We start from the raw sequence: 12022 nt of genomic DNA, 5'->3' as shown, positions 1-12022 counted from the left end.
GGCCAGCACAGAAGTGGGACAAAAGTGTGTGAAGTTAACAAGTCAGACTATTTTTTTCATTTTTATTTATTTATTTATTTATTTTTTGTAGGATCAAAACTGAAAAAAAAAAAAAATGCTGCAAGCGTTAATAATTTCATACCACAGGTTTCCTGTAGCGCAGACCTGCCGTGACACCCGCTAATGAATGTCAAAGTGTCAGTGCTCGTTGATGCAGATAAATGATAAACGATTCCTTTGTCTTGACTGTAGGACCGATGAGAACTTCGCTAAGAGGGCTTGTAAATTCCTGGCTGAGGTCATTGTTTATGAGCGCTTACAGAGGTTTGGCTGATGTCCTCAAGCTTCTTTTTTTTTTTTTCCTTTGCTCCCCCTGTCTTTAAAGCCTCGTCGCCTCAGCAGATTTCACCTCTCGGCCAAACCCACTGGACGCACTGCTGGCGTAGAGTGAAAGGCGCTCATCTTTACGCGTTGCAAAGGTGAGTCCAAACCGCAGCGCATTATTAGGCAGCTGCTAAAGTTCGCTTTAGTTTATGTGAAACAAGGAGCGGTTTATCACAAGGATGTTTGTGCCAAAAACTTACACTTAAAATGCGTAATTGTTACTTTTCTTCCTTATCGGACGGACATTTCAGACATTTAAGTTAATTACGCAAAGTGTCCGTGTGGAAATATGTAACATGCTTGAATTACTCTGAAATCAGCTGCCTATTTCATGCACTATGGCACGCAACAGGTGATGCGCTTTGTTTAGGGCGTCAGCCCGCATATATTTAAATGAAGAAGAAAATGTTCTTTTATGTATTCCGTATGTTTATAGATATATGCTTATGCTTACTTTTATTAGCAAATTAACTAATTCTAAGGTAATCTGTGAGGAACTCTTATATACTATATAATATCTGGATATAACTCATTTACACTCATAGGAATAGTTGCAAGAATATTGCTTTGGATTGGAAATCTAGTAACGGTTTGTACTGACATATATGTGCTACAGATACATTTTTGTTTGTATAATGAAGAGCAAAACCCAAAGGTATGATGTGTGGCCATAAACTGTGACAGCATAAACCAGCTTACCATCTCCTCCCTTCCCGTTTGGGCAGCTGCCAAACCAAATGCATGATGTCATTAAAGAGACCTGGAGATTACCGCTTTTTCTTTGGAACACTGGACCTTTTTGTGTTTCCAGTATGACTTCACCATCCTTCAAAATCCATAAAAACTTTGTACTTAAATGGGACATAAATTAACCCAGTTTCAAACTAAAAAGACTGTTCCTCCTGTCTAAGTCTTTTTTCTTTTTTTTTTTTAACTTTTAGTAAAATCAGCATAAAAGCAGTGTACACATCCAAGCAGGGAGTGACAGATTATTCATTTATAAAGCCTGTTATGTGATATATAGTTGATATACATTTAAAGTGCTATGTGTCAGTGCCTGTGAGGGTACCTTACATCAACATCTGCCACACTTAGGCAACTTGGGGGGGGGGGTTAAGCCAGCAGTTTATCCTGACAGAGACATACTTTAGTTAAGAGGGAAGTTCCATCATTTCTTTCATATGTGTAAACAGAGTGAAGAGAGAGACAAACAAAGAGGTTTTGCCTGAGTGCTGATGACTGAGTTGATGAAACGCATGAAACAGCGCTCTCACCAGCCCAGAACCTAAATAGGCAATGCTGCTTGTTTATCTGTGTGGGCCGACCCCGCTGAGAGGAAGTAATATCCTCTCTGTGCTCTGTGTAGATGTACTAGTCCTCCTTTATTTTCCCTCTTTAGCCACACAAAAAACAAACAAACAGAAAATCGCTGAGAAAAATGTGATTGGGATTCTTTATCCTTTTGAAAGGACGGATCATGTTGTTATACGGTCTTTTATATACAAGTTCAATGTCAACACAAAAAGAGCAAATTTACACTGCTGAATATTAAAGTTATACGTAATTAAGTGCACAAATGTGCAAAATGTGCCCATTTACAGTCATTACACAAGAATTAATTAGCATGTCACTGTAGCTGTTTGATGTGGGACTGAGTTCAACAGATTTAAATAGCTATATTTCTGTTCTGTATATGCTTTTATACAACTGCTATAGCCGTCAGTTAAATGCAACTGAGTGAAAGGTCATGCAATTTGGAAAGTATGACTTTATTTCATGTTAATTCCAACCTAAGTCAGTCTTAGAGTAACAAATGATTATGATGACATAGATCATGGTGTGATTTGGCCTGGAGAAGTAGGATAATGACTATGAAATTTTTTTTTAAAAAAGGTACCCTTTTGCTGTTTGACATTATTTTATACGTACAAGTATAACATTGTATTACTCTGACAACCAGAACGCTGACATGTGTTAGCAACACTCACATCTAAGATATATTAGTTCAACAAGAGTGTTACTGTGTTGATCGACCGTCCCTTGTGGCCTTTTCATTGGAATATATTTGACCTCGGCGTGTTTGGGTCTTGCAGTCTCATCCTGACCCTATGTCCATCTTGTAACACAGCTCCGCACATGAACAAATGGTTGGTGTGCTATGTCGCTGTGTGTGTGTTTCTGTGTGTCTTTGGTGAGTCACTGTTCCCCTGACAGAGATAGTGCGGCTCAGGCTGTCTGCCCACTAACCAGATTTGGAGGGTGACTGAGACACTGAGATGTCCAGGACACGAGGTCATGTTGAGAAATGAGCTCTCAGACAAATAGACAAGGGTTTTGTTGCTGTTGGTAACAATGAGAATGAGGGTGGCTGCCTATGTCAGTCACCCCGAATGACTTGTTATTATTCAGGAAGTACAGGCCAGATTTCCTGTCTCTCAGCGCTGCCAGCTTAGAGAGGTGTTAGATAAAGAGCCTGGAACCTCTACCTAAAAATTCATCAAAGTCATTGCGTCTCACAACAGGAGCAGTTTCAAAAGTACACACACTGTGTGAGAGGGCATATAACTGCCTGTATTACTGTCTGTTTCCATCAGCAGTGTGGATGACTTTACAGCCTTTGTCCTCCTTTTTTCTCTAAATGTAAAAATGGCAAATTTATTACATCACCAACCTGGATTTTCTTACTTGGAACATATTTTAGTGAGTCAGCTGACCAGGGGTTATTTGGGTTTCCCAAAAAAGGATAAGTAGCAGCCAGGTACTTTTAATCAAATGCACTTGAATCACTGATCATCAGTAAATGTGAGCACATCTATAACAGCAGAGATTTTGGCAGTTTGCTGTTCATATGCAAGTTGTGTCTTTAAGGGATGCCTAGAGAGACAGACATCAGCAATGATCTCAAAGAAGCAATTGTTACTGCCCGTCAGTCAGGGAAGGGTTATGAGGTCATTTCCATACTGTCAGGCTTTGCGATGCTCAGAGAAACTGCAAAACAACACCAAAAACCAAAGTGCTACATCTCAGACTTTGATAGCATGTTACTTCTGAAAAGCTGTATCTGAACAGGCTACAATGCCCTTTGGACAGGCAGTACTAAATTGGAGATGTGTGGCCATAATGCAGAACACCATGTTTGGAGAAAACCAAAAAGCATGTCAGCATAAATACCTCATACCAACTGTCGAGCAAGGTGGCAGAGGGTGACGTTTGAATTCGGTTGTCAGCCATCTGTCTGACAGCTGAATTTTGACCTAAATTGGGGCAGGCAGCAGGCCAACGATCCCAAGCAGAGGAACAAATATACAGCAGAATGACTGAAAAACAAAAGAATCACGGTGTTGCAAAAGCCTAGTCAGAGTCCAGACCTCAACCAGACTGAAATGCTGCGGTGAGACCTTAAAAAACCTGTGAATGAACTGAAGCAACGTTGTACAGAAAAGTGGGACAAAATTCCTCCACAATGATGTGAGAGACTGATAAGTACATGCAGAAAACAATTACTTTAAATTATTGCAGGCAGTTCTGCAAGTTAATGAAACGTGGATGTACACTATGTCATGTGTTGTTCTTCATTTGAGGTTTTACTTATATAAGGAAATTTAAATTTTAATATCTGGTAATATCTGGATGATCTATTATGTCCTGATGTGTAAAACCTTCTAAATGACAGAGTGTGTACCTTAATATTAAAAAATAAAAAGAAAGAAAAAAAATCCACCGTTTACCACCGTCATCATAATTATCCCATTATCAGTTATTCATTTTGTCAAACTGTTAGACTGTGACCTTTCCAATTTTCCATGGAGTATTTTGCCCCACCCCTTATCATAAAAATTCACATGAAGTCAACGCAACAATGAGAGGAATGCATCGCAGTGCAGATAAAGAGATAAAGACTAAGACAGATGACCCAAACAAACTAAGGGAGAAAAAGGATGTGGGGCAAAATTATCTGGTTACAGACATAATAATCTGAAACAAGACTTAAATTTAAGTATGCAAATAAACTGAGAAGTAACAGATTTCCTGAGCAGACCATCTACTGGAGATTTTTATAGGCTTGGGAGTCATGGCGCCTCTCGACATATTGATTAGTCTTTGTGGGTTTGCAGTAATTGTGTGACAGATTATAAAAGAGAACAAATGTAATATTGTGTTCTATGGTAATGGACCAAATCGAATCTGTAATTACAACCAGATGCCCTTTAAACAGTGTGGCACGAGCACACAGACACACACTCACTAGTTTGTGTGTATATTTAGATGTGTTTTGTGAGCAACATAGGACATTTTCTTTTCTATACACTGGTTAGGGAATAAATAGAGAGTTTTATGGTTCCCAACTCATTAGACTTTACTTTCTGTTAGTCTGTGGGCTTTCACTTTCCTTTAATTTTCATCGTGGTCTTATATTTCTGGCTTTAAACTTGTCTGACTCTAAAAGCTTGAATGAATCAGAAGAAAGTGCTTTCTGTAGTTCTGCATTTGAGCTGACAAGATGATGAGAAAACAAGATGATGGTGACCATAATGTTTCTGGTATTAGTAGAAACAGTGGAAGTTAACTGAATGTAAGGAAGAACATAACATTAGGTCAAACGCTAGAACACAACTTTACTGTTTTAATTTACTCTTTATGCTTTTATATCTTTGTTTTAGGAAACAGCATGCAGGTAGTTTCTTTAAAATTGTTATAAAAAATATGTTGTAGACGACCTGCAAAACAACTGGCTAACATAGTGGAACATTTTGATACAAGTATTTACCTTAAGCAGTTTTCATAGACCATATGAGAGCTAAAGAAATGTGAACATATTAGTTATATTTGATATACTGATTGATCCGGTGGTCAAATAGATAGCTCCAAATAAATGATAATGTTGTTCCATATCTGCTGTTTGCTAACCAGAAGTTTTTTTTTCTACTCATGACTTGGGAACCTGTCTTTTGTTTCTGTAAAATAATATCTAATCATTTTGGCCTCATGTTTTGTTAATAATAACAAATGTTTCTGTTTCAGCTGTTGGTCTGGGTTAAGTATTGTAATTGGATGAGGAGAATTGGTTTTGGCGAGAGTATTAGTGAGGAATTTGTGGGTGTTTCCTCTGGATTTAAATACAATATTCTTTCCTGAAATTTGAATCAACAAGATAACAGAGAAAGAATTCAGCACTCTTGGCTTCATTTTTTTCTATTCTTCAAACCCCACTAGTTTTCTCCATAGTATCCACTCATGAATATATAAGAGGAGATCCTTATATAACTCTCCACCAAACAGCTTCCCTCCTCAGCTCAATCAATATCAACTTGTTCCTCTTGTGAGTCATCCCTTTAAATTATCCCACATTTCAGCTGTACATCTTCTGAAGAGCCTAACAAAACATTTAAAGTCAGGGCAGTGGGAGTATCTGTTATCCCTCGCGGTCATCATTCAAACCCCCCAGACTGTGTTTTCCTCTTTTTTTTCCACCTGCTGATGTTACAGCAGAGGAATCCAATCTGCATCACCTAATCTCTGCATCATACTCTCTCTCTCATCAATCTGTTCTCTAATGCATTCCCTAAAAAGGACAGGAGGGTTGAAGGTTGGATTTGGATGTGGGGTCGGGTCACAGAGGGGTATATACAGCCCCCCATTTCTTAACAAGATGTGTGGTCTCCAGGTTTGACCCTCTGTGGATGCTACTGACCCTGTGTTATCTTTCTTTTCTTCTTTTCGGCCTTTCTGGAACGCAAACATGACATACAGACACTCAGGTAAAAACTTTTTGCCTGGTTTTTTTTCTAATCTGGTGCAAAATGTTTTTGTAACAGATAAGAAGAACAGGTCTGTTTTCAGATAATGAAGTCAATGTGTTGTTTCTGATTGTTTTCAGAGAAACGGAGCAGGTCCGCTGAGATTTTCTTGATGTGTGAAACAACCTCACCTGTAATATGAATACGGGCTATTTTTAAATGATCAGTTTTAACATCTTCAGGTGGTAGTTTAAATTTTAATCAAAAACCTCACTAAAGTTCTGACACAGATATAACATTTCCCTTTGGATCAAAACAAAACTACAGAATAGCATGTATTAAAAAAACAAAACTTGAATTCAAGGACCTTTTTTTCACTTCAGAAGGTGGATGAGTAAATTAACACCACAATTAAAGCTCAAATATTCCCTGTACTTTATTTACTTTTCATGAAATGTAAAAAAAAACATCCAGAGAAAAAGCATTTAATAAATTTTAGTCAATTATACTATGTGATAAGATAAGTATGCCAGTTTATTTTGTTCACCTAGCTGAAGCTGATGTAGCTGCATTGAATTTTACCTTCTGCGTGAATGTAATATTGAGTATTTATTGAAACTGTGTTTAAAAGGCTGATTGAACTCACAACTCTCATTTTAGAGGACGGGTTTGTGATTGTTAAATAGCATATATAACTACATATATAGTTACATCTACTTACACTATGGAGAATTTTGTATTTTTCTGCAGTAAAATAACTTAGTGGACCCAATAACTCCTCAATATATTGTATCATCATGAAAAGGCCATGTTGTACTATGGATTTGTGGTTTAATATTACAATGTGTGGATGTTCAATTATGTAGTGATTGTTTAAATGTGTTCAGGGGCCTATTTTGAAATTTTGGAAATTGTTCTTGGCATGCACCTTTACCCCTATAACACTTTCACATGAAGATGGGAACTTTTTCAGTAGGCCTTCTTTAAGGAATGTTAGAATCAGAGGCAAAGAACAGAACACTTCAACAGATATTATTTCGGCTGATATTCAGTCTGTCCAGTGTTTGACTCACTTCTTGAAGTGGTCTCACTGTGACCTTTCCCACTAAAGAGGACTCCTCCCCAAAGGGAGCACAGTGGTATACACCTCTCCCACCACAGCTGAGCATCATTGTACATCACGGCTGTTTGACAGGGGGCAGCTGTCACGCTGTTTGCAACAGCAGATTAAAGTCCTGGAAATGTGTCAGCTGGAGCCACAATAGCTGCATAGTCCCAGCAGTCATCAGTCTGCATCCATCTACATTTGTCCACTTTGGAAGGTCAATGGACTTTAAATAGAGTGTCCAAGTCTAAAATAGATCTCCGGGCTTGCTGGGCTTAGTAACGTGTACTGTGTGTGATTTGACAAGGTTGACTGTGTTGGACTGAAGGGGGTTTTGCCATGAAATGCTACAAGGGGGTGAGTTTAGGTGGAGTAGGGCGTGTCACTGCTCAGGCCCCAGTCCAGTCTTTATCCCTCGAGCACAGCTGCAGAACAGGGCACACCACATACCTCACATCTCTTTCACGTGGCTTTTTTACCACATCTTACTTAAATAGCTCCCTGCATAAATGTTTTCTTTGCTCCTATGGTTACTGGGACAATTGTCATATCCTGCGTTGTTTCCTCTGTAGCTGCTGTTGCATCGGATTAAAATGATATCTGTGTATCCAAATAAATCAATTTTTCTAAAGTTCACAGACTGTTCGGCTACCCGTTCTGGCTTCCAGATAAGCTTTTAAAGTGATCTAGATAGTGCTTATTTGTCCACCCTATGAAGAACTATTTATTCCAGAAAATGACTCCCACTGGATGTCAACTGTGATAGGAATGCAGGAATGTTGACCGATAAAGTAGCAAAGCCGCTCTGACATAAAGTTTACAATATCATCTAATAAAGTGACCTGGCCAAAACGCAAGACAAAAGATCGAATGTGGGCCGGGGCTCTGGGGAGACAGCTTTGAGGTGGAGGGGGTGAAGGGAATGAGTCGAATGGTCTAAAAATAAGCTTTCCAGGGAGAGCTTGATAAAAAAGTCTACAGGCCAGGAAACATGCAATCAACAAGTAGACATCTGTGGGCTGCTTTTTTACCTCACTCACACTTCTCTCATCACTTTGGTATGCTGCTGTTAGAGCCACATGTCATAGTGTCTCAATGGGAAAACAGAAAAAACATATACATCTTTCCACTGAAGACTAAATCTAAATTCAGCATCTATTTTTTTAGGTTAAGAGGTCAGATGTATATATTCATATATGTGGGTGGAATGTATTGTTGCTTATATTCAACCTGTCAATATAAGCAACTTCAAACTTACTCATTTGTTTGCTCTTAAACGCTCATTCTGAGCTGCCACTATAAGGGGTTCAAAATGCTTTATATGGTGATTCCATGGCTGTAGAAAAAGCAACAGTGCCCCCTGCTGGTGCTACAAGGAAACATCCTGCCATGTAGGCAGACCTAAACGTGGAGAGCAGATTCTCTGTACACATTCAGTGACACTCTCCTCCTCTCGTCTCCTCACAGGTCCCAGGAGTTATCTAACCTCCACCATGACTGATCGCTTTGACTGCTACTACTGCCGTGACAATCTGCATGGCAAGAAGTATGTGAAGAAGGATGACAAGCACGTGTGCACCAAGTGCTTCGATAAGCTCTGCGCCAATACGTGCGCAGAGTGCAGACGCCCCATTGGTGCTGACTCCAAGGTGAAAATAGTGTGGATGGAAAAGAATGATTTTTTTTTCTTGTTTAAACTTTGAGTGTAATATAAAGATTTCTTTTGTAATTGAAAAGAAAATACACACATGAATATATCCTAAACGCTATTATACTTAATAGTTGTTCTTTTATTTGGTTCAATGCAAAGATCCTTAAATGGGTTAGGGTTTCTGAAGCCTTCTAGATATTCCTCGCAGATTCCAAAGACAAAATAAAAACATTTTAAAAGTCATTTTGCAGAGAAGGAGACTTCAGATCTGCTTATAGCCCATTTTCACATCAGCCATGCTGAGTAGACCCAGGGTGCCAGCTATCTGAATTTAAAAATGCCTTTTGTACATGTAAATCGTCACTAATGCAGACTGTCAGCTTTAATTCAAGGCTTTTAACTAAATTATAAACAGTTTAGGTGTAACAGCCAGTTTTATTCACAGGGTCTTAAAGTAACTGGACAAACTAAAATAACCTGACATAAGGGATTGTTCCTAATAATTTCCTCAAAATCCTTTGAAGGCAGTATTTGCTTGACCTTGCTGCTTGTCCAAATAATTGTGGACCTAACTGTATGTACTATATGTTCAGAGTGCTTTCTGGCTTTAACTTGAGGTCTGGCTATTATAAAGCACCGACTTCTGCCTTGAAAATGCTCTCAGTACTCGGTCACAGGCAGTTAACTGTGTGAAAAGATGTGTCATTCCTAATAATGGAGCTTATGTACTTCATTGCGCATTTCCACCATCTCAGTCCTCTAACTCCTTCATGGCTCACCACACCCTACTTCACTTCATTACCACTTTTATGCCGGTCACATAGGTTTGTTCTCTATTCGGCCCCTGAGCCTCAGTCCACATGATGAGTAAACAAACTCCATTTTAATGAGGTCTGCATGAGGACTTAGTGAGGGCACCTCTGCTCACCTCCCCACCCCTGCTTTTTCCCCTCAGGAGCTGCACCACAAGAACCGCTACTGGCATGAGGACTGTTTCCGCTGTGCCAAGTGCTACAAGTCACTGGCCAGTGAGCCATTCAGCGCTCGGGATGATGGGAAGATAATGTGTGGCAAGTGCAGCTCCCGAGAGGATGGCAATCGCTGCCAGGGCTGCTACAAGGTGGTCATGCCAGGTGGGTTTGCACCATATACACACCTTTTCTCTCTAAAAAAGTTATCATGACATTATTACTGTGGGTAATAATTTTTCTATAGAACGTTATTTTGTGCATACAACACTTTAATAAACACGGCAAAGGTTATAGGATGTAATGAATTCTTTAATTTTAAAAATTCACTCAGATACAACAAGGTAGCATGAACCTTTAGCGAAGAGATGGAACAGTAATGATAGTACATATGATAATATCAGACAGGGCACTGATAAATATATATACATAATGTCCCTCCTCATTATAGACTAAGCAAATTTTCAGCCCAGATAATTTGTTTTCAATCATCTTGTCACTCAGGATCTCAGAACGTGGAGTACAAGAACAAGGTGTGGCATGAGGAATGCTTCACCTGCATTGAGTGCAAGCAGCCAATCCGCACACAGAGTTTCCTGGCCAAGGGTGAGGACATCTACTGTTCTCCCTGCCACGAAAAGAAGTTTGCCAAGAAATGCTTCCACTGCAAGCAGGTACATACACAGACTTTATCATTCTCTTCATTTTGTTATCATCCCGTTGTGTTTGACATTACAATCAAAATATCTGCCTTTCCAAGCCCATCACCTCTGGAGGGATCAGCTACCAGGACCAGCCATGGCACTCCGAGTGTTTTGTGTGCAAAACCTGCCATAAATCTCTGGCAGGAACTCGCTTCACTTCTCACGAGGACAACATTTACTGCGTGGACTGCTACAAGACTGATGTGGCCAAGAAGTGCCATGGCTGCAAGAACCCAATAACAGGTCAGGGAAGCATCATCATCTGTCTTTTGTTTTGTTGTCTTAAATGTCTACATAATGTTGGGATTAATTTTAAAAAGTTATAAAAATGTTTTGCATACTTCATGTTTTTCCTCACTGATTTAAGACCCATGTTGTTTGGAGTAAGGTTTAGAAGTACGGTGTTATATAGTTAAGACATTTTTGTATCTGAGAGCAAGAAAAGGGCATAACATCTGGCAACACTTTGTTTTCATCTCTGGCAGAAAACCATTTAATTACTTCCAATAAACTTTCAGCACAACTTCAATTTGTTCAGGCAGCACACGGCAGGTCAGCTGAACAAGCACAAATATTAAAATTTGTCTTCTGGCAAGCACAATATATGCCTAATAAATGAATAAGCACTTGAATTTGAATGGAGATAATTTCCCCTTTTAAATTTAATCCTTCGGCTCTTACAGTGTGTTTTGGTCTCAAAGTGTAAAAGCATGTATTACATGTTTTGGCCTTTATGCTTTATGTTAACATCCTTTTTGTTTGTAAAAAAAAAACCTTATGTGTCTCTGTGCAGGGTTTGGCCACGGCACCAATGTGGTCAACTATGAGGGATTGTCCTGGCATGAGTACTGCTTCAATTGCAAGAAGTGCTCCCTCTCCTTGGCCAACAAGCGCTTTGTCATCAATGGAGAGCACATTTATTGCCCCGACTGTGCAAAGAAGCTGTAAAATGTGCAAACTGTTGTGCATCTGAGAATTTAAGATGTAGAGTTAACACCTAAACTGACTTTTTGACAAAAAATAGCATAAAACTGTCAGTTTTGATGAAACTTCTCATTGCAAGGTTGCCAAACTACAGGCTATGTCAATTAACTTTCATTTATCTATATAAACATAACTGCAGCTTGTTTCAGAGTCAGGGATTGGATACTAACGTGACATATTTTCTTTGTGGGATTGTGATGTGCACTATATATCTAATACAGGATTTTGTAGAGCCTATTGAGACAAAAGTCTTTTCAGTGGCTTACTGGAATCTTTTGGGAAAAAAGTGCTTTTAACTTGCTTCCTGCTGCTAATACATACCAGCTTTGATTAATAATCTGTTACATCTCTGAATGCACGAATAGATAATGAGAATTTCAAAACTGTTTAGATTGACCGATGCTGAAATATAAACTGCTCATGTATTCTTAATGAGTGATGTTAAATGCAAAACATGAATAAAAACAAACTGATATGAAGCCCCCTTT

General features: G+C 39.0%; 1 protein-coding gene across 2 annotated transcripts; it reads left to right on the top strand.

The window, feature by feature from the left end:
* Positions 1–341: 341 nt before the first annotated feature.
* On the top strand, positions 342–12013 carry fhl1a (four and a half LIM domains 1a). 2 transcript variants are annotated; one of them, XM_031736429.2, is made up of 6 exons: positions 342–479; positions 8695–8876; positions 9834–10011; positions 10351–10520; positions 10607–10793; positions 11344–12013. In XM_031736429.2, the coding sequence occupies exons 2-6, from the start codon at positions 8721–8723 to the stop codon at positions 11496–11498; spliced, it is 846 nt and encodes a 281-aa protein (XP_031592289.1). In that variant the 5' UTR covers positions 342–479; positions 8695–8720; the 3' UTR covers positions 11499–12013. The 2 variants fall into 2 exon arrangements, with proteins under 2 accessions (XP_031592289.1, XP_031592288.1); XM_031736428.2 differs by lacking the exon at positions 342–479 and adding an exon at positions 6052–6143.
* The last annotated feature ends 9 nt before the right edge of the window (positions 12014–12022 follow it).

This window comes from Oreochromis aureus, linkage group 2 (assembly GCF_013358895.1).
Source record: "Oreochromis aureus strain Israel breed Guangdong linkage group 2, ZZ_aureus, whole genome shotgun sequence".
Taxonomy (NCBI): Eukaryota; Metazoa; Chordata; class Actinopteri; order Cichliformes; family Cichlidae; genus Oreochromis; species Oreochromis aureus.
The sequence above is the reverse complement of the archived record's forward strand: the minus strand, read 5'-3'. Positions and strand labels throughout refer to the sequence as shown.